At 44.2% G+C, this 26,342-nt stretch overlaps 1 protein-coding gene and 1 long non-coding RNA gene across 3 annotated transcripts in view; one reads left to right on the top strand and one right to left on the bottom strand.

The window, feature by feature from the left end:
• The first annotated feature begins 8,302 nt into the window (after positions 1 to 8,302).
• Positions 8,303 to 12,431, top strand: LOC140682055 (uncharacterized). Its single transcript, XR_012053290.1, has 2 exons — positions 8,303 to 9,004; positions 11,938 to 12,431. It is a non-coding gene; the product is annotated as an uncharacterized lncRNA (long non-coding RNA).
• A 400-nt stretch (positions 12,432 to 12,831) lies between these two features.
• Positions 12,832 to 26,342, bottom strand: part of LOC100227584 (alpha-protein kinase 2) — a 28,214-nt gene continuing 14,703 nt past the window's right edge. The window contains exons 3-11 of one of the 2 annotated variants that reach the window (XM_030258318.4): positions 22,817 to 25,652; positions 20,745 to 20,892; positions 19,953 to 20,080; positions 19,819 to 19,854; positions 18,599 to 18,873; positions 18,390 to 18,478; positions 17,924 to 18,141; positions 17,053 to 17,101; positions 12,832 to 13,512 (exon numbers count right to left, since the gene is read on the bottom strand). In XM_030258318.4, the coding sequence (XP_030114178.4) occupies positions 13,278 to 13,512; positions 17,053 to 17,101; positions 17,924 to 18,141; positions 18,390 to 18,478; positions 18,599 to 18,873; positions 19,819 to 19,854; positions 19,953 to 20,080; positions 20,745 to 20,892; positions 22,817 to 25,652 (4,014 nt within the window). In that variant the 3' untranslated portion in view covers positions 12,832 to 13,277. Of the gene's footprint in view, positions 13,513 to 13,556; positions 15,300 to 17,052; positions 17,102 to 17,923; positions 18,142 to 18,389; positions 18,479 to 18,598; positions 18,874 to 19,818; positions 19,855 to 19,952; positions 20,081 to 20,744; positions 20,893 to 22,816; positions 25,653 to 26,342 lie in introns of those variants that run through there. The other variant, XM_072922959.1, reaches the window with a different exon arrangement.

The raw sequence follows: 26,342 nt of genomic DNA, 5'->3' as shown, positions 1-26,342 counted from the left end.
TAAAAGCACAACTTTAAACAGCACTTAAAAATCAACATTAATTCAAACTGCCATACTCATGCCAGCTTTCAGGAGTTAAATAAAAATGCAGTTACAAATTAAATAGAAGCTTTTTTATGTTTTTGAAAATTTCAGTCGAGTTGGAATATTTGCATCAAATCATGCATTTCAGGAAAACTTAATTTGATGAAAAATTCCCAGTTTGGGGTAAAGGTGAGTCAGCCAGTTCTCACAAACCTGTGGCTGCCACTGCCTGGCTTTGAGAGAATTCCATCCCAAGCTCCCAGTAGGTACAGTCATTAATCTTTATGCTTTTCAGCAAAATTCTGTAATTCACACAGTAGGTGCTGCACTAGTACATACTGGGTGAAACCCAGGCCCTGCAGAAACCACCAGGAATTCTCCTGCTGTTTCTGTTAGATTTCCTGCCACTGGTGACTGCCCAGTGTTCCACCGCTCTAGATCCCTCTGCAAGGCCTCTGGTCCCTTGAGCCCACAGCACCTCCCACTTCAGTATCCTCAGCAAACTCACTCCTGGTGCCTTGCACTCCTGCACCCAGATCCTGGATAACAGCGTTGAACAGTACAAGCCCTTGGATTGAGACCCAAGCACTCTGCTGGCAAACCACAGCTGTCCTCTTCCTGCGGCACCTGGCCTGGCTTCCAGCGAGCCAAGAGCCTGGCTTTTGCCAGAATGGCATTGCCTCTCCTGCTCACATTTCATTCAAACCTGACCAGCACTCAGGGCCCTCTGAGGCAGCTCCTCAGGGGACATGGCCAACTGCTCCCTTAAATTTGTTCTCTTGAAATCCAGGGCGACAACTCTGCTTTTTGTAACTACACCAAAAAATTTAAATCCAACCATTTAATGGTCACTGTGACCAGAACCATCACTCTTTCCATGAGTCCTCTATTCACAAACCCCTGTGGCAGAGCACCTTTCCTAGTTGGCTCTCTGAGCACTTGTGATGAGAAATTATCCTCAACAAACTTCAGGAATTCCCAGACTGCTTGTCACAGCCGTGTGGTACTCATGTCTAGTTAAGTTACTCACTAATCCTAAATTAAAATTGGACTTTAAATTCCACTAGCACTCAGGAATGTTCTACTAGCACTTAGGAATTGTGAAACACACAGAATCTTGCCACACAACCACTTAGCTTCAAACATGGCTCCAGAGCGTTGTTCATTGACCTGGGTAAAGCACAGCCCTGGCCCACACCCACAGAGGCTTGAGAGGAATGATTAATGTTTAACATACTCCAGTTCACATATGTGAAATAGCTCCAACACACCAGCTATGGGCAGATGGTACCTTATTTCACCAGGCACACTAGGAACACACGAGCTGTGCCACCAGCAGGCAGGTGTCACCACACCACACACACCCGTGTCCCTTCCAGCCCAGAGCAAGCACAGCCCGGCTTGGCCCGTGGTCAGACCCCACAGCTACAGCCCCTCTCACTTCCCTCTGAGGATAAAGATTCAGATTTGTATATGTGGTGTTTTGGTTTTTTCCAGTCATAATAAACTTCTGAGGAAGAAAACCAAGTTTCCAGGATTATTCTAGGAACAGCAGGTGAGTTCTAAACTCAGTTCATACAGAATTAATCTGGCAAGCATTAATTAAAGTTGGGGTTTTTTCTTGGTAAGCAGAGAGAGTAATATCTGAATCCCTGAATAAGCCTTGGAAACAAATAATGTTGAAATGACTGCAAGAGCTTAAGAGTCTTCCCTTGGACATGAAAATAAGTAATTGTTTCTTGGTCTTTAAATGGGCACATTCTATCTGCTATTTAACGAAAATAAAAATTAATTTACTGAGATCACTAAAACAAGAATTGCATGTGTTTGTTTAATTGTTCTCCAGTACAACAGAAAAATTCCAAGACGCCGGAAAGTGTTTTGTTTTAGAGCCACTAGAAAGTTTTAGCTTTTAAAAAAAAAAAAAAATTTCCCAAACACAGCAAACTGATACCAATGATTCAGCAAAAGGGGGGTCCCATACAGCATTAACAGGCTCTACAGTGGCTGTGACATATGACCCCCGGTGAGACTGATACAGATTGACAGAGCGGGTTCCTTTGGTCCAAAAAAAATTTACTGAAACACCTGAGCAGTACCTCCAAATAGGAATATCAATACCTATGTTTAAAGTGGCCATTTGCTGGAAATCAAATAGCATTTTCCTCCATTCTCCCTTATTGTGAGTTTCTTTAAAAAAAGGTTACTTTTCATAGTTGGCTCTCATTTCTCCATTAAAAAAAAAAAAAAAAAAAAAAGAAAGAGAGAGAAAATTCATTTAACCAGCAAACTAGTTCCTTTCTCAAACACCAATACTACTAACGCTGTGAAGCATTAAGAAATGAGACACAAAAAAAAAAAAAAAAAGAATTCTCAGAATAATTTTTCTTCAACTGTATTCTGAGGACAACATTGTGTAACCGGGAAGCCTTGTGAGGCTATGGCAATAGATTTCAAACTCTGGTAAGCTAAACTGGTACGTGATTACACAGGCGGGTCATGCATGCAGTTCCTAATGTTTCCTTACAGAGCTGGGCACTCCTCCCCTCCCCACCCAACAAGACGCGGTGTCCTTTTAAGCCCAGCCCAGCCCCGGCCAGCCCCGTTTGGCCAGTGACATCTCCACGGTGTGCGGGACAAAGGCGGACACGGACACCAGGTTAGTGACTGTTTTCACAGCGAGGGAGAGAAGAGGCCGTTCTTTGTTCTCTCATGGCAGCAGAAGCATGCCCTGGAGCTTTGTGGCCAGCCTTTTACCCGCAGGAGCACTCCGTGCCCAGGGGCAGGTGCCACAGGGCGCGGGCAGCTCCGGGCTCCGCTGGCCCCGCCGCTCTGCCTCGGCCCCGAGCGCCCTGCGACCGCCTGGAGACACGGCGCGGCCTCAGGGGCGGCCAGCCCGCCCGAGGGCTGCCTGCCGACAGCTGCCACTCCGCAGCCACCCTCCAACCATGCTCACAGAGCTCCAGCCAAGGGCTCCCACAACAGGGAAAGAGCTGCCTCTTGTCCCTGGGACTGGGACTCCAGTGTTCACACTGGTCCTGTTTCTCACACACTGAGGCTGTAGATGCCGGGTACAAACATCACATGGAGGCTTCTGAAGTGTGGGCACATGAATACCTCAGATTAGTCCATTACACAGTATTTGGGATTACACTTCTGCTTAATACCTTTGGGAGCTCTGTGCCACTGTGCTCAGTGAGCACAGTACAAACCCACTGATTTCCAAGAGCTGATCTTGAAAAAGCCCTGGAACACAAGGAATTGTTCTCTCACAAAAGCTGCTGCCTCACTTTACCACCAAACCCCCTCCCCCCCCCCTCCGCTTTAGTCCTTCTTTTCACTCAAAACTGTCTTTGATCACCTAAGGGTGATGTTCAGTACCTGCACCAACCTAAGTAATTACAGACCAGCTGCACCTGAGCAGCCACAGCCTGTCCCTCAAACCTGTTGGTTTGGATTACCCACACGGACAGATTGGGAAAAGATAGCAGCTTCTCTTTCTCTGAGGTCTTGAAATCAGGATTTTGTGAAAAAAAGGCTTCAGGAAACAGGTAGAAGTGTCCAGGATCCAGACACCATCACCCTTCATAATCCCGAGGCTGAAACACAAGGCATCCTCTGATTCACTAACCACACCCTGTTTTATTTCTGTTTTTTTAACCTATCCTCAGAGAGCATGAAGATGCTGGCAGGCAGGCAAAAAGTTTTCTGGCAATTTCTTTCTGATCCAGCACATTTCCCACAGATAATCATTCTGTAAAGCTCACCAAATCTAATACATGCCAAGGCACAACACCACCTATTTTAATTGCAGAGTACAGGAACCTCAGTCACCTCATTCCAACCACAAAAAATAGAAGTCCACTTACTTGTCAGTTTTAAGTTTCGCCAGGCAGTCGAGAAGAGCAGTCTCAGGAACTCCAGAGCTGTTGTAATCCAGTAAATTTAATATCCAGTGCAATGGGTAAGCTTCTCCAACTTGGCAGAACCAGTTCTAAAGCCACACTGAGAATCACTTTAGACTAAAAAAACCGTTACAAGGTCCCTGAGGCACCCTCACACCTGATCTTAATCAGGACTAATTAACTTCCAGCATGCCTGAACACCTGTGTAATTCCCACACCTGTTTCTACAGCCTGTCCTGTACATTAGTAATTCTTCTTTCCATTCTTTTGATACATAATGTTGCAGTTCCCAGTGCTAGGTCAGGAATTGCCAATGCTCACTTTATTTTGAGCTCAAGATCCATATTTCACCCCCCTGCTGTTTCTGTGCATAGATTCCCTGCAACACAGGGGCCTTGCAGCACCTAAGGGGCTCACAGGAGGGATGGAGAGGGACTTGGGACAAGGGCCTGGACTCACAGGACACAGCAAATGGTTTCACACTTCCAGAGGGCAAGATTAGATGGGATATTGGGAAGAAATTCTCAGCTGTGAGGGTGATGAGGCCCTGCCACAGGGTGCCCAGAGAAGCTGTGGCTGCCCCATCCCTGGGAGTGTCCCAGGCCACATTGGACAGAGCTTGGAGCAACTGGGGAGAGTGGAAGGCATCCCTACCCATGAGGGTGGAATGAGATGATTTTTAAGGTCCCTTCCCACCCAAACCATTCTGGGATTCCCTAGTTTTGACACAGAAACTTCCCAGTTATGCTTGGCCGGGTAACTGGGACTCGGGCTGCCACTGGCAACTGGCCTCTGCCCACTGGGAGCAAATAGTTTCTGGAGCATTCTCCAGTTACCAGTGCTACAAATATTTTCCTTGTGGAAAAAGAGCACTTCAGCTCTTTCACAAAAGCTGCTGCCTCACTTTCCTCCCCACTTTAGTCCTTTTCATTCAAAACTCTTTCTCTGAGGTATTGAAATCAGGATTTTGTGAAAAAGGCTTCAGTTCAGCAGAGGCATGGCAAACACGATTGGAATAGCCATGGGAAATGAAATTTCATGCTACATAGGGTGATAAATGAGTTGGTAAAACAGGTTAGACTAAATGTGGAATCTGTGTGAAATTTCCATCTAGCAAGGAAAGTGCCTGCAATGTCACACAAAACACTTGATGGATCATTCTTCGTTACTTAATCTCCACTATCTCCAAAACATTGCCATCATGGTTGCACTTTTTTTGTTTTTCCATGTAACTGGGGAATTCGGAGCAGATGAATATAGCAAAGGAAAGCCAAGTCCAGCCCATACCAAGCTGAGTTTAATTGGCCTTATCTTGGCTACTTCTAGGCCCTGACTTTAAGTCTTTTGGTGGCCAGACGAACTGTAGGGAGTTCCTCCAGTCACCACTGGGCCTAGGCAGAACATCAGCATGGAGTTATAAAACCACTATAAAAACTTTGTGATTTTTTCAAGGGGCCAAGCTGATTTGTTTGCTTTTCTCAAAAGAGCAAGACTAGCACCTGTGTGAGATGCTGACAGGCATCTCCTGCGACATGGGAGCCACACAGGGACTGCTCCTGGCTGTACTGCAGTGCTGCAATTAAAACAACTAGCAGTTAATTACTGCTGGCTGCAAGCCAAGGGCACCAAGAGCTCTGTCCACCCTGCCCCAAAGTCTGCCTCAGACCTCCCCCAGGCCTTGCTGCTGGGGCTGGGCTCATGCAGGGACAGGGGCAGGGCACAGGACCCCTCAGCAGAGGCACCCTCAGCCCCGGGCACGGACTGCGCTAGGGGCTGACAGAGTTCAGGTCACCAAAGTCTCTTCAAGTTCTGAGAAGTGGACTGAAAAAGAATTTTTACTTGCAAAGACAAAAAATTAATAAAGCTGCTTATCCTCATGTGCGGCTCAGGGGACAGAGGACTAAGAGAGCTGGATGCCCTCCCTAGGGCATCCTTCATACACTGGTGTGCCTGGCACACCTGCTTGCAGAGCCAGCAGATCTCCTGGGGGAAGGAGAGTCGCCCTGAGGGACTGGTTTTTTTTGTGTTAGCCTTCTGGTTACAGCATAACTGCTTAAATTCTGCCCACAACTATTTTGCTGGGGAAAAAGCAACGTCATGAGGGGTACATTGCAGCCAGACCTTACTCTCCTAATCTGAAGGTAATTCCCAACCCCTCTCTGTCAGAGTGAATGGTTACAGGAAATGCCAGGACAATCCAGAGCTGATGTAATGAGTTTGATGATTGGGAAACTCAAATCAATTTCATTTACTGATGCCCAGCAGAAATCAGAAGAGATCATGGCTTCCAGGTTAAAGACCTTTGCTCAGCTTTCTGCTGCTCTCAGTTAATCTTTCTCTACCCAGCCATCGCAGCAACCAGCACAGGTAATCTTTAACCAGTGGCCATTGACTGACAAGGATCACAGAATTTTTCCTGTGGGATCTGAGCTGTCCCAGCACTTGTAGCCCTTACCTCTGTCCATGAGGTCATGGTAAATGTGCCCTTTGAATGCTGCAGTACTCTGGGATAAGCTGATAAACACCATCTTTGTCTACTCTGAGCCCAAGAATTCCTGTAGCAATGTCCTCTCAAAAATTATATGGCCATATCCAAAAGCAGTGTGAGTCAGCACAGTCACTGACATTAAGAAGGCAACGGGATAACTTCACTTCCACTGTTGGATATGTGTAATTTTTCTCCATAAAAGATTCTGGCCTAAATCTTTCACCCGGATTTGTCTGGAAGTTTAAGGCAAGGGAGTCATGCCCACAGGTGGTGGGCCGTGTTTGGATTTTTCCACAGATGAAATAGCCAGCCCCAGATCAGTTGAAGAGTATTATGTGCTGGAGTAAAGCCACAAAGATACATCTCAGTTTTTTGCCCCTGCAGTTATTCCTTCAGTTTTGAAGCTGTTCTTCCACTGTTTCAGCACAGAAAAGACACCATTCCTGTGATTTCCATTTCCCTCAATATATCCTACACATTGTATATAAGAAAAATGAGAGCAAAGAGCTTTTGTAGGGATCAAATTGTGTCCTTTGTCTAGTGACATCTTAGTCACCAGGAACTGTGTATATTAAATGGAAGCACAAAATAATTTAGACTGGAAGGGACTTTTGGAGATCACAGGAGTGAGTCCTTTGCTCCAAGCAGTGCCAGCCTCACAGACTGCACTTCAAAGTTAGATGATTTTGCTTGGGGTCATAGGTACATACTTCCATCTGTCCCTCTGGTCTATGTGCAACGCAGGTTGCATTATCTGCCCTTGTGTCACCTTTAGTAACATTTAAACAAACCAGTTCCTTTTATTTTTCCAGGAATTTCCCAATACTTCGGCATTTCATTTCAGAGAACTGGACCCCAACCAGTCTGCAGCAGTACTGGATGTCGCAATGCAGTTCCAGACTTTCCCCAGGCTCCCTGTAGAGTGACCAGTGCTTTACCTACAGATGCAGAGCCCCATTTTGAGGGAAACTGGCTTTTTTTTCCCCCAGAAACACAACCACAAATACCAAGTAAGTGGTGTTTCTGCTGGGATTAAAAGTAGCAAATTCTAGGTTTTTTTACTAGTTTTGGACAACATGTGGCATTTTGGTTTTGGGTTGGTTGTTTTCTTTTTAATATGAGGTCTTTTGTCCTCTTTTTCTGATTAAGTATATTGTCAGACTTCAAATGCACATCCGTACTTTCATCGTAGCATAAGGAGTTTGCACACAGGATGCTGATACAATTGTACAGGTAATTTTTAGATACCTACTTATCCCAAAACTTGTTCTACTACTAAGGCCACCTCTGAGCTAGTAGAAGTAGTATTTTTGTCATCTTTACACTGTGTGCATGTACGAGTCACAAATAAGGAATAACTATTTACATAACAGGACTGGGATTAGAAATCATCATTTTAGGAAACAGTAGATTATTCTTGCCATGACAGATTTGCAGTCCAAGGCAGCATTAAGCAAAAAAGACGTGTCATCAACTAGTAACAAAGAGGGTGTAAGGAGAGGACAAGACACAGAATGTTTTCCAAATTTGATTTCATGGTGGTTTTCTGCTGCTGCATGGACACAGACAGCCAAAATCAGTAAAATTACCTGATTCCTCACTTTTGTGAAGTATTTATATTGAAAACTTTGCTTCCTAAACCCCCAAACTATTACTTCGTTCCAAAACATTCTAATGGAACAGAAGTCTGGTAATGGTAGTAAGTGATGAAACACCTGTTAGTTAACTAGCAAATGTTCTCATACCCAAAATGCGACTTTATTTTACGTTCAGAGAAAATCTCAGGTTCAAATCCCATTTCAGCCTTCACAAAAAAAAGTGAAATTCATTAGGCCCTAAAGTGGAGGTTTATGCAATGGTCTTATTGTTGGATGAGGTCCTGGGAGGTGTGTACCATTCCTGGGTTTGCCAGTGGTGTTCAGACAGGCTCAACTGAAGCCAGACTTTTCCCCCTGCCTCCTAGGTAAAAGTGCTGGAAAGTAAAATCTGAAAATTCCCAGGCAAAGTAGACAGTACATCAGAATTTAAGAAAGAAAAAAGATTGGCAAGCCCCAGCAGTGAACATAAGATGAGCACTGTGACCTGAGGAACTGACGAAATCAGTCTCACTGGCAGAAGTAAGCAATTAATATGCAGCCAGAGTAAACACTCTTCATCTCAGGGTTCAGCAATACAAAGAGCTGAAACCCCCTTATCTTTTGCATTTTTCCCTCCCAACATGTGCTCTCTGGAGGAACAGAGAAAATTGAGGTCTCAGAGCATTTTCCATTCTTTAGTCTGACTAAAGGTGACTCTGGCTCAGTGCAGCGAGGGTCATCTCCCTCCCCCAGATCAATATTTTAATATGACTTATCAGAACAAGAATGAATTGTTTACTTTAAAACCTCAGGATCCCATAAAGGGAGAGGGAAAGGTGTCCACTGGAAGCAGAGGCTTGCAGCAGCTGCCCACTGCTGTGAACTCAGAAAAGAAACGAGGACTCCAAAGATTCGAGTACAGACAGTCAGCAAAATGTCCTGCAAGAGAATCCCAGTTCTGCCAAGCCCTAACAACACACCAGAGGATCCTTTGGCTGTTGTCTCTGATGGTAAGTGCCTTCCTGAGCAAAATTCACGCGAGGGAAAGGAAATGCTAAAAGATAATAACAAAAATAAAATAGTGCAGGTGGATTTTCAACACTAAGCACTTCAGCCTACTGAAATATCCACACATGCCCAGGGCTCAACTGTGTAATCTAACAGGATTTAATGTCTTGGACCTAGGGATCTCTACCTGCACTTAGAAAGAGATGAGGCTTTTGTTAGGGTAGGGCAAATCACCCTGTTTATTGTTTTTAAGAAATGGGGTGGTGGGGAAACTTTCTGGGGGACCAGGAATGCTTCCAGGTCTGGCCATGTGGGAAGGACAGGTTCTGTAACCCACCTCCAAAAAACCTCTTGAAAACCCATTTGTTCTTCACAATGCTCTCTGCATTGGAACATCCCAATGATGTTCTTTACACAGATGTCCAGCAGAAGAGAAGCAAAAAGGGGATTTTTTTTCTCTGATGTTTATGCTTTGTTTTCTCCCTGTAACTTTCCCATTACTTTGGGGTTTTTTTCCCCTTGCAGTACTAAAAACTAGTGCCATTTCTCTTTCTTGCATGATATTTTGTCTTGGAAATATTACTGTTGATTTGCTGGAAGCTTCCACATAGCTGAGGGACTAAAAATTGCCTGTTTGCAGTGGCATCAGCTGCCTTGCTTTCTCCTTATGTGTTCTGCAGTGAAGTCAAGTCCTTTTGTCAGGATTTCTGGGCTTTCCTGCTCTGCACAGGATTGCCAGGCTTTTCCTCAGGGAGCTTCTTTAGTAGGAATTTGCAAGATCCTTCCTCTCTGTTGCAGAGAGAAAGCTGAGTAAAATGCATATGAGAAAAGGTAAGGGAAGACACCAACACTGAGGTGAATTAGAAAGCCAGGTACAGCACGTCTGTCCCTTTGGCATTCATTTCTCACTGTCACCAGCTGCAGCATAGGCACATTTACCAAAACCAGCCCTGTGGACCTCAGGGCTAGAGCTGCATCCTTACTGACAGAATGTTCTGGCATTACTGGGTTTTTGCCATCATTAATTCCAAAGAATCAGTGCCATGGGATGCTCAGGGTGTGTTGCAGCTCGTCTCCTTCTTTCAGAGATGTCTCCTTCATAGCTGGGACTGCATAGGAGCCTGACATGTGGATCTGCACATCTGCCTGCATTGTGTGTGTGTTCAAATGCTCAGCTCTGTCCCACTGCAACACTACAGACTCAAAACACAGACAGAACCAGTGGGACATGAAAATCCCTTGGATGTCAGCCATGCCCGAGCATTTCTAGGATTGTTTTTGTGGCAGGGATGGGAATGCCAGATTATTACTGTTGTAATAATCACACTGGAGAAATGAAACAGCCTGATCTGGTAACCAGACACTGAAGCTCCATTTCTCTGCTGTTCTATCCACCAGCAAAGGGCACTCAGAACCCAGTTTCTACTGCCAGCTTGTGGCACTGAGTTATCACAAACCCTCCCCTGAGGTTTGATTACATGTAAATCAAGAATTAAACCGATCCAGAGCCCTACTAAGTCTGCCCTGACCTATCAACACTGGTTGAACTATATTACAATTGGGAAGAAGATCCAGGTAAAATATAAAGTTAGATCACAGGGTGATCTGTTACACTGTGAAGAGCAGGCTGGTGGTTCAGGTGTGTCAGTACAGGTGGGCAGCAGCTCATCTGGGTACTTTGATATCACCTCTGTGCAGGCACTTCGACATTTGATGCTACAGAATTGAGTGGGTTGATCTGTGAGCTCTGTGCTCCCTTCACAAAAAGGGATTGCTGAGAAGGCTAAACCCAGGGAGGAGTTCTCAGAGGACAAGCCTTTTGAGGGCTTTAACTTTTTTAACACTCTGTTGCCAAAGCAGAACTAGATCCAGAAGACTATTGGAGAGTCTGGGTTTACTACACATGGGGAGCAAATTCTCCCCAGTACATAAAATGGGAATGCATTTCTGAGCTTAAAAATAAATGAGAGGGGAGTGTAAAAGCACTTCAGCAAAATATCTCATTCTCATCTTTTGGCACAAAAAGACAACTGCATCCCCTCCCAAGAGGCTTCTAACCAGTCCACAGGGGATTCTCTTTTGAGCCAGAAAGTTCAATTTTCAGTACTTACAAAAAATAAAAGCTACTGCTGTCCACCCCAGCCTTGGTTTATAACCTCCCCCCTCCACGTGCTCTTCCTTCTCTGTTTTCTCTGCCTCTCTGCAGCATTCAGATGTGATGATGGCATATAACTGAATTTCCATGGGTTACAAATCCCTGTGCAGCATGCTTGTGTGCTCTTAATCCACTCCCTAGTCCACATAATCTTTTACGGGATGTTTTCTACTCACTGAGAGTGTGCAGAAATGTTATTTGGCTAGCAGGCTAAACACAGAGTGAAACACTCTGAAACACCCAGCTTGTGCAGAGATGAGCACCACAGCTATGGACCCTAGAGCTTAATTCCCTGATGCACAAGTGCTGAGGTGTCCCAGAAGAGCATCATGGAATAGCACAGGGGCAGCGGGACCAGGATACAGCCCAACTTGACTGTCTTATATGTGGGCTACTCAAAAATGCTGCTAAAAACAAGTATATGAAAATCAAATGTAATCCCCAGCATTGTGATGCCTCAGGTCTGACATAGCTATAAAAGTCTGATGCTGATTCTGGGCTGACTCCAGCACTTAGAGGAAGACACAAGCCCTTGCAGAAATTACTCATCCCTTTCGTCAGGAATTTGCCTCCAGAACAGTACAGATTACTTTCTCAGGTACTGTCCATCTCCCTTGTCTGTAAGGGCACTCAAAGCCACTTAGCTTTTATGTTCCCACAGCTAGCAGAGACACAATATTCACTCAAACCAATTCAGGATCCTGTGTCCCGCCTCCTTGTGAGGACCCCAGTGTGCCATATATAAATATGCACAAACCTGCTCTCGTGTCTGTTTTGCAGGTCTTTGAAACCCCCTCTGCTGAAGTCCGCGGTGTGCCTCCATCACTCCTTCCACAGGCTAAGGACCTTCCTGCTCCCAGAGCTGTGGAGTGTGACAATGGTGTTTGTGTCCATCTATCAAACGCCATTATCACACTAAATAGTTCCTGGCAGACAAGGCATCGGGTCAGGAAGCTTTGGGACCTCTGGTAGTACATCTTCCCATGTGCTGAGGAATAAACAACTGTGGTACATGCACAGCAGGATGACTCTAAAAGGAGGAGTCCTTTTAGAGGCAAAAGCACCAGAATATGAGAGAAATCCATACTCTCACACATGCACTTCCAGATCCCCACTGTAAAGCACACCAGACATCTTAAGGAATCATCACTATACTATACTGTCATCATTAGGAATGTGGATTTCCTTGGCATTAATAGGGCTGTGTTTACCTCTGAGAGGTCAGCTAGTGATTTTCATTGAACTGACCAGGACAATAAAACTGAAGGCAATTAGCCAATAGAGTGAAACTCCATCTCTGACTTTGGGACCAAACTACAACATACATTTGGAGTATTAATTAGCTGAGATGCTCATGGCATTTTTAGAACAGAACACTTCCCAAAATTCTGATAAAAATCTATTGCCTCTGACTTAAAACATCATTTATCCAAGGCTTTTAGCTTTGTTTCCATCCCACCACACTCAAGCCCCTTGCCTTATGTTCTAAACCTCCTGTTTTGGGAACAGTCACAATATCCTCACAGAAATTCTTCTGAACACTATTGTAAAGAATAGGCATCATCTGTAGGAACTTCCAAAGGCCTAAAGAAAGCCAGGTACCAGCAGTGCACTGAGAAGCCTAAATCCCACTGAATAGTCCAAGACTTAGGCTCAAAGGATGTTATGCTCTGATTTGCAATGGAAGTGGTAACTTTAATATTCATCAGTGTGTTCCAAACTCCACCTTTCCTGACTTCTAAGTAACCCAGCATGCATATGCATATGCAATACTGTGCAAAACTTGTACTTGGCATCTTAAATATATTGATGTTTCCATAGCAGCTGAACCACAGGGCCATGGATGTGGACACAGAGATATTCTTCTCCAATACCAGTCCAGAGAAGCCTGTAAGGAAATCCAGAAGATGGCTTAGTTTGTTTTCAGAACCTTGCCCCAGTGTTAAATCTCAGGCACCAGGAGCACAGGATCATCTCTTTCCTTTGTTGCTGACATCAGCATCAGGACGACTCCAAAACAATGTCAAAAGGCAAAAGACTAAAGTTATCCCCTCGGGTCACTGGTGCATGTCACTGCTCCATGTCCTCAAGAGTAGTTTCACAAGGTGGGATAGTGAGACTCAGTGCTCTGAATAAATGAAGTCTCTAGGTTCTCTTGCCTTCTTGGGCACCATTTTCTTTACTGTTGATGAGTTTGGCAGATTTTTGCTTTTAGTGGATGTTGTTCTCCTCTGTTTTTGATGAGTAGTTCGGAGAGATTTCAGCCCCAGCATCTCACAGTACTCATTGCACTGGTGGAGGGCTCTGAACTGCTCAATGAAGGAAAAGGAGCAGTTGCCTTTAAACCCCTTGTATCTGTAGTAACAAAGGAAAAAAAAAAAAATGGGAATTCAAGATTCATTTTCAGCACAGGGAGGCAGAGTATGACTGCTGACTCATAAGCAACTTGAAAACATTAAGCAAGTCTCTTGTAGCCATGCTGGCTTGAGAAGCATCAACTGCCACAGAAACTCAGACTGGGTCATTGGGAGGTAAGAGGAACCAGGTAACAAGTGGTGACAGAAGAGGGAAAAGCATTAGAAGCAAAGCTCTGTGGGCTGGGTCCTGGCACTGTCTTTCATGGCATTAAGTTGGGAATAAAATAGTCTACTGGCTACCTTTCTCAGTAACACACATGAAATCCATGCTACAGCATTCTCTATGAACAGTTCTGTTGGCCACCATGAAGAGACAATGTTGTGTTGCACAAGGTGTTTCAGAACTAGAAGCTGTTTCCATCTAGACATGTACATAATTTCCTTGCTATGCTGCTCTCCTCCCCTGGCTGCCTAGGGGATCTCAAGGAGCCAAGCCCCTCAGGGAAGGATGGAAGGAATGTTCCTGACGAAGGCAGTCTCATCCAGCCTCCACTGTACTTCCTACCATGAGAGGTACAGGGCACATGCATCCCTCTTCTCAATGTGCCTCTGGATGCTGACAGTCTTCCTGGGCCTGCTTTTTAGGCTGCATCAGCTTACTTTAAAAGGTGCACCTGGTCTTCAAAGGAGCCTTTTTGGTTAAATTCTCAGGATGGAGAAGGGAAAAGAAAGGCCAGGGTGCTCCTCTCCTATTTTAACCATAATCAGTGCATGTTCTACCCTGTTCTACCCTGTTCTCTTGGTTTGCTGGACATCCAGTGTCCTCAGAGGTGAACTGTGAGTTGTGACTACACAAAACCAACCAAACAAGATTTAGGTCTGAAATGAACAGAGGATGCTCATTCCCAGCATCCAGAGAACTTCCTTCTTCAGGCAGACTGCACAGTGCTAAAGAGAATACTGCTGCTCTGAGAAGGTCAGGCTCCTGCTGACACAGACCCTACTCTGGAGACCCCACTCAGCTGGCTCTGAACAGCAGGTGAACTTCGAAGGGATTTCCCCCTCCTCTGTGGATGTTTGCTGTGTGTTTGTTTAACCCAAGACTATATCCTGGAGTCCAGCAGGGTCATCAACGGTTCTCTTGCTCCCTTGGAGAAATCAGAGACGTCAGACTTTACTGAGCTGCTCTCAAGAGCTCACAGATATGTGTTGTGTTGGTGGATGCACCAGGCACACCCACAGAACATGAATGCCACAGGCAAACACACCTGCCCTCAGCAAGGGAATTTCTTATATCCAGCACCAAACCAAACCAAACCAAATCTTCCTTAAATCTGAAGGGGAAACGTTGGGTTTGCCCTCAGGCTTAAACTCCTCAATGCCTCTTGTTACCATGTGGAGTAAACTTGTCAGTGCCTTGGAACCAGGCAGAGTTTCAGATCCAGACTTGGCAACCAGCCCTCCCGTTAATGACCATAACCGTGGGTTACTTTGCTCCTAATTCCCTCCTTTGTGTGCAGCATTCCTGAATAAATCCCTTGGCCCTCAAGCACACTGCGTGCACAGAGCCAAGCACTGTACTATGGTATTTTTGTTTCCATTCGCCACAGAAACTACAGAGTAGGTGATTTTGAGGCTCAGGAGTGGCACTGTGGCCACTCTGAAAATGCTTCCCTGGCGATCCTGTTCCTAGCTCCACTTCGCCCTCTCCTGACAGAACTGCAGCGCAGCTCCTGCAGCATACTGACCACACCACTGCTTTGGGCTCCTCTGCTTTCCAGATCCCTGGCAAAACACACAGAGCAAGAACAAAAGATCAAAATTCTTTCCTCCACACATCGCGGACTCTGTTTTGGAGTACAGAAGAGATATGTTCTGTGTCCCCTCTGCCAGCATAGTTCAAGCTACACCAGTCCCACTCTGCGTTTCTGGCTCAGTAGAACCATATGTTCTCCCTTCATGGGACAAGGTTAGCTCTCAGCAGCTCAGCTGAACACAGCCCAAAGCAGCAAGACCCAGCAACACACAGGAGCTCTGGGCACTGAGTTGATTTTCCCCAACCATGTTCATAGAATTAAAAAACCAACTGCAGACATTAATTCAGAGATCTTCTTTCGAGAAAAGGAGCATGAAAACAAAATACAGGACCAGGAAAAATCTGTCATCTTGCAGGAAAACCATTAGCTAAATAACAAGCAAAATGATATGCAATGTTTTCAGGAGGTTATTCATTTAGGGAAATTATTTTCCTTTCTATATGCCTGAGGTGATCCTTACTACAGCTTGCATTGTGTGCTCACTTCCTCCTCCCCAACACAATGTGTGTTTTTATAGGAATCATTTCCCACAGTGGGCTAGACAACATTCACTGAAGCATTTTTATAAATCTGATTCCTGAGAACAGTGTTGCCTAATTAAAACAGTTATTACTTTTTTGATTTGTAACAGGATGATGTACATTCATTTCAACTGCTTTTACTTTGGATCCACAGCTGCAAGAGTAAATCAGTCTAACTGAATAGATACCAGCCTACAAATGTTCAAGATTCTCCCAGAATATTCTAGAGTCACATTTTTAATAATTTGGATGATATTGTGAGGTTTCTTCTTGTATCCCGGGCATACAGACACAGTCCAATTTAGAATAAAGTCTGAACACATGATCAGATCTTCTTTCTCCTGCCAGATTCTCAAAGGAGAATATGAAATTAAATCACTTATCCTCATCCCCCTTCCCTGTCCAGCAGCCACTGCCTACTCCCATCCACAGCTCTGCTGGCCTGTGCTATAACTAGAAGCCTTAATTAACTTAAGAGAAGTGGACTAAAGTTAGAATATGACAGGCCTACATCTTTACACATACGCTTAAGTTTCCTCAAAAGAGATGAAACTTTTGCAACACCACTAGAAAACAGGCTCTAGAAATGCCCTGAATAATCTTTTGTTAAGACTCAGAAGTGCTGCTTGTGAGAGAGAAAGGGGAGAGATGCCATCAAATCCCTTCACAATTGTCCTTGTTTATCAAGGAAGTGGCCAATACACAACATGCCACTGAGAAGAGTCTTTATAAAAGCTTGTGTCACAAATACATATCCCAAAGTTCTGGCACTTTTGCTGGCTGCAGGAGGGATTCCAGGTTGCCTTTTACCGCAGACTGCAGCCAGTGCTGGCCCTGCGTGTTCAGCCCTACCTTCCTCCAGCCGATGGACCACCAGGAGCCTTACCTGCTGTCACCAGAACCCTTCATGTCACTTGTGAAATGCCCTTTGGACAAACCCATTTCATGGGAGGCATGCAGGTAAAACAAAGCTCGACTACAGGGTAGCCCCATTTTTTCATAACAAAATAAAAGTTTCGTCTACAGGTGGGTTTCCATAAATATGAACACAAAGAAGTTAAAACACTTAAATAAGGACTGTTTTCTTCTAAAGTTAAAGCAAGAATGAATTTCCAATGCACCCTCCCCCCTCCACATTTAACTGTGAAGAGACAGATGAGTAAAGCACAACTGTGCTGCTGAGAAATCACGTTCACTCACCCTTTGGCCAGGGTTGCTATGCCAACATCCGTTAACTTCATCCCTACACCTGCAAGGCAGCAAGGAAAACACAGCCCTTAGCTTACACTGGAATTTCGGGGACAATATTCACATATGGAGGCATTAAATATTATTTATTGAGTCACCTTTTTCACTTTAATTATTTGTCACATTTTTTTCAAAGCATTTTAAAGCACCCCAGTTAAGAAGAGGATGTTTTCTGTGTCACCAGCAGTTTCTAGAAGTCAGGCTCATGCCACTATTTTAAAGCTGTCAGGGTGATCAACAGCACAGCTTGTTTCCTGTGCTAGGATTTTGTTCTTTCTCCTCCCTTTAAATTACTTCAGGGATCTTGTTTAGATGCCTTTTTGCTATTTTTCCTGCCTTCACATGTAAAAGAATATAGGATATTTCCTAAGATTCCAGCTTTTTCTTCTGTCTTCCCGTTCCAAATACACTGCAGGACTGAAGAGAGTCACACCCACAGGAGCTGAAGTAGCACTTAGCAAACACGAGGGTGTTTCTTCACTATTCGTCCTTTTGAAGGAATACATTTCTTCAAAACTAGCCAGGACCCAAATGTGGAGCATTCCACTGGTGAGTGATTGTTGGTGAGTATTCAAATACAAGCAAAGGTGGAGGACTAGGGTGTTATTAACACCTGAAGTCTTTCACTCAGCAGCTATTTCATTAATCGCTGGGTGGTGAGACAAAAAGGCAGATTTGGCTCATACAGAGTGTCCTGATTCACTAAGGTACATGTGAAAGAACAACTCCTCCATTAAGAGTGTAAGATTTAGTTTTCTTTTCCAAACTGCCCTCTTACAAGAACATAAGCTAGATAAAAATTGCCACTACTCAGACAACTCACCTTGCAGGTCAGTGACAAGCAAGTTCCCATTGGTCTTCTCATACACCCAGTGCTGAAAGGTGCAACACTTCTGGCCAGCCTCTGAGTCTCTTCTCAGGAAATTCACTTCCTTGCCATCCTTGACAGAGTATTTCACAAACTCCCCAACCAGCTCCTCCTCCACTGTGGCATAGGGGATGTTATTAGCAGGGCGATGAATAAGAAAAATCGGAATGATTCTGAAATCAAGAGATAGAAACTAATAAAATCCTGAGATTCTTTCAGTAAGAGGGTAAGAAACAGACAGAAGTGGCCAGTGATCTCAGAAAGTGAATGAACAGCAACCAACTCTAAACCAAGCTGGGAGAGCTATAACTCTGTTCCCAGGTTTCCTCTTTCCTCTTTAGTCCCAGCAATCAGTGGGCTGCCATGGCACAGGACACTATACGTAAGCATATATGTATATAAAATATATATTTATACTCACTCTGGTACTTCTCCAAAGCCTTCCAAGGGTTCAGCTTCAGCTGCATATAACTTTGCATACTCTCTTGCAGTATTTTGGACATAGCATTCCTGTATTACAACAGACATGCCTATGGGAATATTGCTCAAAACATTCAACAGATCATCTGTTTGAACATGAGGACAGCTTTGGCCCACAGGTCTGGATTACAAAGGCCAGGGGCAGCTCACCTGCAGTGCCAGAGTGTAGTTTTTCTGCAGCAGCTCGTCCCTGCTCTTGGTGCCATAGGTGAGGGCGCTGTGCACCTTCAGCACACAGGGGTGGCCAGGGGCAAAGGCGGGTGCCAGGCCCTGCAGCACGCGGCTGCGGAAGGCTCTGCGGTGCATCCCCTCGCCGAAGTGCAGCCCCTCTGTCATTATTGCTCCATGCAGTGTCCCACCAAAGTAGCTGGAGCTGAGGGGATCTTCTCTGAACATCAGTTGCATGAATTCGATTTCTTCCACACCTAAAACATAACAGGAATCTCTGCAGGCACAGGGAGGGGTGGGCATGGGACAGCAGATACATCTCTCCAGAGAGGAGGAAAACAATGCTCAGTGGAAGCACAAATTGTATTATTGAGGACTGGGACCCCAAGCAGCTCCTAAGAGGCAGCTGCTTGCCCGTATGATCTAAAGCCAGCATGGAGAAAGGTCGCAGTTCAGGATCAAAAGGAGAGAAAACAGAGTGTAGTGAACAAGTCTGTTACAGATGAAATCAAGGAAGACTCTGGATTTCACACCTTTAAATGATCATTGGAATCCAAATGCAAAAAAAACCATAAGGGGGAAAAAAGTTAAGCACTGAGAGAAACTAAAAAATTCTAACTGCACTTCAAGTGTCTCTAATAATAACATTTCAAGGACCATTAGTAAAGAAGATAAATAGGAGAATAGAACTACAACATAAGGAAGTCCTTCCAGTTACCTCTGGTTTAGCCTCTGTACACTACCTCTTTTCAAAGCAGAGAGGAAGCACTGCACAGATAAGGCCAGAACTAGAACACTCTTTAATTCCACCTAAAATTCTCTGATTAAAAGTTATACACTGCTGCTACTTGAAAAGTCCTGTCTTTATTTTGCACAAGGAAATAAATGCTTAATTTTAATTCTTCAAGGAAAAGAAAGAAAAGTGACCATGCCAACTGAAGGCCTGGATCTCTGCAGGCTGTTCAGGAATGACAACCCCACTGGCAAGGCACTATCTTTAGCTGCAGCACAGGCCACATGCCAGGTGTCACTGAACACCAGTTAACACACAGGGAAAGCATTTCAAAGCTCCATGCCTGCCTTTCTCCCGGAGTACAGTTACACAGCAGGTGATCTGCAAGAACCATGTGTTTGTGCCAAAGAGCTGCCCGTCTGTGTGTCTCTGTATGATGCTATGCAATGCTACTTCACTTTGTATTTACCTTCATAACTCTGAAAACTTGAGAGACGTTCCAATACTAGGAGGAAAAAAAAAAAAAAAAGAAATTTGTAGTAAAAAACTATAAATGGAAACTGTCATTGTCATTATTAATCAAAACTCTAAACTGAGGCTTACCTGCAGCAGTCAGATGAAACTCAGCAGTCACCTTTCCATACATGTTATTCAAGCAGCAATAATACAGTCCCTGGTCTTGGTAACTGGCTTCAGCTATTTCCAGAGAGACGGGAGTGTCATCCTGGGCACTGGAACAGAGCATTTTGTGCTATCACATATTTTACTTGTTATCACTGGAAAAACTGATAAATTTGATTCTCTCTGCACTGTTTATTTGTTAAAACACAGCACAATTATTTAGCAGAGAATGGCGTGTACTAATACTACAATTGATATTGCAATACAACAGTCAAAATCAGAAGAGTTAAAACAAGAAGAATCAGAATAGAAAGTTTAACTAATTCATACAACTTTTTCTCCCCACTTAAAAGAACATCTAAGAAGAATCCTTCCTACAAATTTTTTCATCTTCTCAGAAGTGTGTATTTTGATGGAAATTTATTACTTTTTTTCTTTTGGGTAATGTTAATTTTGTATTTTTGAAACGTTCTAAACAGTTTTTTAGATCAGAATGTCATTGCTGCTACAAGGAAAATAACTAATTTCATTAAAATGGAAAAGGTAGATGCTGTTAATGCCCTTAAGAAGCTTTTATTTCCACCCTTCTCTAGGTTAAATGAGGTTCAAACTTCTTTGATATTTTTTTGAAATCTGGATGCCACTGGCTGTGAGCAAGCTGAGAGGTGATGTAACACAAACTGTGACCATTATCAATGCATTGTGAGAAGATCTGCCTCCTATGAATAGCAAAGTTACCCTGAAACTCCCAGTCCTTCAGAAACATTCCCTTACCTTCTCTGCAGCCGAGCCAGTACCTTGGAATCTTTAGTCCATGTAATGGTGGAGTCACCATGAATGTCACCAAACTGACAGCACAGCTTAATACTTCCAGAGCAGTCAGGGAATAACTCTGCTTGGATCTTCTTCAGCAGCCTGGGGGCTTGAAACAGAAGAACCACAGCTTAAGATTTGGAGACAATTACATTGTTTTGGCATTTTAACATTTCGTGTTAAGAACATGAACGTTGAAATCCCTGGTAAGTAATTATGACTTCTTGTGTCTCAATACTAAAACCTAGTACAATTTTTTATCTGATCACAGCCTGGGAAGAAGTCCCAAAAGGTCCTGCCAGCCTGGATCTCTGCTGGGACTTTTCACTGCCTCACAGAACACTCCATCTTTGCACATGGGCAAGGTGTGCGCAGGGGGCTGGAGGGGACTTGGAAAGAAAGGGAATCGACATATACTTAGAGAAAGGTTTTGGGATCACAACGCAGCCCCACCCCAAATGACACATCCCTGCTCGATGTAAGAGAGATAAAATGCAAGATGTTTTGTTTCCAACTGTGTTAATTCTGAGCTGTTGCACTCTGAATGAGGTAGCATGGCATGTGTCCCTCAGGGATCCCATGCCTGCAGATTACTGTGTACTAGGGTTATTCCAGTAACACCCAACTTAAAGGGTCAGGCACACTGCCACGGTTTTCCCCATTCCCAGTTCCAGGCCCCATCCAGTCCAGGTCTCCCCACTGGCAGTCTCTGAGTCCTGGGCCATGTGAACCTCGCTGTATCAGGGCTTAAGTGACACAGACAGGGCCTGACAGCTCTAGAAATAGAACTAATGGCTCCAGGTTCCTGCCCTGGCTAGTCTTCTCTCCTGCAGCTGAAATAATGCAAAATAACACTGAGTATATTCCACAGCAACCAAACCAGCCTTCCCATAATGCCAGGCAAAGGGGCACAACTGTGCTCTAGTCAAGACTGAGGCAGAGCAGAAATAGGTGAAGAAAATTCAGTGTTATCTGATGCAGCCTGAATGTTTAAAACATTTTGCAAGTGTAGCCTCAAGTAATGGAAACAGGTCAGGCATTGCACAGTCACTGCAGTTTGCTTGCTTTGCTTTGAAGGAATGTGTCTCTCCTCCCACACATCTGGTTCCCTGGCAAAGGACTCATCTTTGAACAGAGAAAAGTCTGGGGTTCTTTTAACTGCAATTAGAAAAAGCAGAAGTCTCACGAGACCGCACAGTAATTAGAGTGTGTGAAAAGCTACACAAATGTGTAGCTTACCTTTAGTCACTGTTCAGTCTTGCTCTGACCTATTAAATAATTTTATGATGTGAACATGAAATATCATGTCAAAAGGTAAAAATAAGACCTTGGTCCTTCCAAACTACCCATAGAAACAACAAATCCCTCATCTGCCCAGCAGTCACAATCCTGCTACAGTGTTAGCACCCCTCTAGAGACTCTGACAGCAACCTGGATCGCCTTTCAATTATTGGTTTCCTACATCAGTTTAATATTGCTCTTTTTGTTAATGTCAGTTTTGCAGCAGGGCAAAGCAATGCAGAACCAGTCAGAAGTCAGCACACAGGACCTCAAAACATTGATATCAGCGGTACCCTATTGATAACAATAACAATTTGCTAGTAATAAATCCTTTGGTAACCAAGAGGGGAGAATTGCAGCTGGGAGCTGCAATGCAGGAACATAACTGGGAACACAGCCCTGTGGGAACAGAATAAGTAGTGGGCTTGCAGCTGTGGTGTGTAGTTATGCGGTACCATTATGCTGTTTATCTGTGAAAAGTTACTCCAAGAAGCCAGTGAGGCAGTGATTATTTCAAATAGGTTACAAAGCTCATGAATTGAATATACTTGCCGGCTGGGAAAAGGGTTCATCTCTGTGGTATGGGCATAGCACTCATTACTAAATCTGGAAATAAAGCTCCATGAGGGGAGGACACCTTTAGCTGACTGAGTCAGTCTGAAAGAGGCTTGCAGTGCCTTTCAATAATCTTAATTTTGTACTGTAGCCAGAATGATGGGAAAGGACAAAAAAGAAAATCCATTTTCTCTTACCTTTGCTATCCTTTTTCAAAATTAGTTTCCTTTGCTCTTTTCTTTCCTCTTTATGAACCACACCTCCCTCGCTCTTCCCAGACTTTTTAACGCAGTTGGGATCCTTGCTGACACTTCCCCTCTCCTCCAGCCTGGGTTTTTTGGACAGAGTTGCTGATGATAATTTCTTCTTAGCTCCAGCAGCTACATGCCCGCTCTTTGTTGTGTCCTCTTTACATTTGATGGGCTCAGGCTCTGAAGCAGCCACTGGTATCCGGCAGGATTTTGACCCTTCCTGATTTCTTTGACTTTCTGTGTTGACTGGGAATGGATCAAGTGTGGTCCGTGCCAAAGGGAATGACAGAGCTCTTCTGTGGGGTGGTTGCTCTTGAAAACACTGGTTGTTCCCTGAATCAACTGGTGGTAAATTAACTAAACCACTTACTTCACTCTCTGCTATCCTGACTTCCTCCTTTTTATCATACTCTGTGGACTTAATCGAATTCTCAGCCTCAGCTATCTTGCTGGAAGGGATCAAGTTAGGACAAGACTGCTCTGTGCTAATATTCATAATCTGTTTCAGAGCCTGGGACCCAGTCAAAGTGTGCAAAGGAGCCTTTGCTTCAGCTTCATCTGGGTTATAGTCAATAGCTCTTGGAATCTCATGTTCATTTTCACACAAGTCTGCTTCCCCTTTGGTTTCTCCAGAGACCCTCTGGAACAGACCCTTCCATGACTTGCAGGAAATTTCCAATGTAGTTAAATTTCCGTTTACTTCAACTCCACTTTGTATGGATACAGTTTTCCCCTCATTTCTTGTGGCAGAACACGCCACTGCAGATTCACTGGGAAGGCCCTCTGAGTGGCTTACAGTTGTGAGGAAGGGCAGGATTTTGTTTCCAAGCAGTTGTTGGGAATGTAGCCAATCCCAGGAACCTCCATCATCCCCACTGGCTGTGCTGTGGTGCTCACTTTGAGCCTCCCTGGGGAGCAGGACACTGGCTGATGTTACACTTCCAGCTGCATAGGTGGGGTTTTTTGAAGAATCTATTTTTAACCCTTCATCAGACCTGAAGGTGTTGTCAACAAAAAATGAATGCTGTTCTGCTGTATTACAAGGGGAAGCTGCAGTCTGACTCTCTGAAACCTGACTAACTCCTGAGTCAAAGGAAGCTTCAGCCCTGTGTTCCCCAGGTATGCAAATCTCTCTCTGTTCTTCTCCTGGTTTACATGGTTCACAGCTGGACACTTCAAGATAAAAATCTCTTAAAAATGGCTCCCCAGAAGGGGGAGGGACTGCCCCTTCTTGTTTTGCTATTTCAGTCAGTTGGTCTTTATTTTGGGGTAGATTCTTATGTGTTACAGTTTCATTAATCTGAATTAAACTATGCAATTGCATTACATTACTGTATATCTGTGCATCAGAAACATTTTGAAAATCCTGACAGCCATTATGTTTTGAAAGATGGTAGCTGTCAGAATTAGTGAAATTTGGTGCACTCAAGCCGGAGTGATTTCCTTTTTCTTGTAAATTTACTACACAACTTTTATGTATGGTGTTAACAGAAGACTGTTCTGCATGTGTAAACTGACAGGTATTTTCACCGGGGAAAATGTCTCCCTTTTCAGGGAAATAAGCCAGTTCTCCTCTCACTGGATAGCAGTCCGTAAAATGACAGCCTTCTCCAGGTACAGACTCATTTGTCATGGCTATGTTGTATTCAGTGTGAAATAACTGTCTAGCTGTCTCCTGTGACATACCTGATATGTCAGATTTGGGACATGCTAAATTACCACTCTGAGTATTTTGTAACCTTTGAGAAGAATCTGCTTCACATGTTTGGGCAGCATTATTAACAGCAAGCTTCCCTTCCCAAGCCACAGTGGATCCATTCCTGTCTGTGGCCATTGGATTTGGCTCCAAGCACTCTTGGGTACTTAGGAGGACACTGCTTGCTGAAACACAAATGGATGGTGTTTCCCTCTCATTCCCAGTGCCAGAATTTAGACAGACACCATCTGTTCCTACCACTTGTGCAACACAAATATTTCCTATGGATGCACTCTCACATGCTGCAGCTCTCTGCAGGAGGATATCAGAAACATTGCAGTCAGCTTTCTCAGTTCTGGGGTTACAAGCTGGTTCTGTGATGGGCTCCTGTTCTTCTATCAAATCTGCTGGCAAAGGATGATCAGAACAGGTCTCCTGCACAAAATTCAGTTCTGTGACTTGGATATCTGTCAGCCTCGTACCTAAACTTGGGATGCCTCTGTTTTCAAATGGAATTCGATAGTCTGAGTCATCTTCATGAAGAAGTTTCCACAGCTTGTCATGCACTGCAGATACATCAGCATCTCCTTTGCACTCAGGTTCTCCAGATTCCAGGACTGACTTGGGATTAGCTTCAGATGCAGCTTCATTGGCTGATCGACTGCAGAGAATATCTGGGTTACTGCTACCACGTGTGTCAAGCCCAGACCTCTGCTCTCCCTCCCCTGGCTCATCACACAGCTTTGCAGAAGAGAAAACAGCACACAAGCATTCCTGTTTATCAGGAAGAGAGTCCATATCCCATAGAAGAGAAGGGGAAATGTTAATCTTTGACTTTTTGCCATTCCTAATACTTTCTTGTCTGGAGAAGACCTGTTGGTGACAACCTTCTCTCTTTTCACAAGGAGCACAGTGAAGAGAAGAGGTCTGTAAATCTGCATTCTTTACTTGCAGCGTGTTTTCAGCAGAGAGCTGGCTGGTTCCTGCACTCTCACAAGCCCTGAAGATGCCTTCCTTTTCTGTTCTGGGCTCCATACAGAGGTTCTCACAATTCTGGGTAACGCTTTTAAGATTAGCACCTTGACTCTTCAAAGAAGGAAAATAGAGCAATGTAATTAAAAATTAGAACTACAGCTTGACACAGGCCTGAAGGCTTGCAAATTTTTTAAACTTTTCCCCTTTTTTTTAAATATTTGTCAATAGTCAAGTTTGTGACTTGTAAATATCAACATAATGGATTGAATTAACCTCCTGGGTCTGAGTCTGAAAGTGTTGCTCCTTAGAGAAGGATTTGTAATTAAGCTAATCAATTTTACCTCATAGTTTCTCGCTGTTTTTTAAGCAGAAGTAGTTTTGCAAGGTAATTCTCCTTTACAAGTAAAGTCCCCATGTTACATTTATATCCCTCTGTTTGCACAAATGGAGTGTAACAAACAGTTCCTAGAATACAGACTAAAAGTACATCACTACCTTTGGGTCTCAGCTCCCTCAAAATCCACTACATTTGGGACTGCTTTTACTTCACATTGTTCTCCAGCAATCCACCTTAGCGGATCTTGCCACTTCCCTGTTTCATGCAATGCCACTCAAATTCCTCTTTCCTAAAATGACACTCTCTTTTAAATGACACACCTGCCATGGAGTAGCTGAAATACCTCAGTATCTGTAGTTACTTCAACTGCTTTAGACAGGTGAAACAAAAGACCTGAGCTGTGCTTTGTCCTGCAGACTGACAGGCACACCCTGCCAGCATCTTGCTATTCCTGCTCAAAAGGC

The sequence above is a fragment of the Taeniopygia guttata genome, chromosome W (assembly GCF_048771995.1).
Source record: "Taeniopygia guttata chromosome W, bTaeGut7.mat, whole genome shotgun sequence".
Taxonomy (NCBI): domain Eukaryota; kingdom Metazoa; phylum Chordata; class Aves; order Passeriformes; family Estrildidae; genus Taeniopygia; species Taeniopygia guttata.
This window is presented reverse-complemented; position numbering and strand designations above follow the sequence as displayed.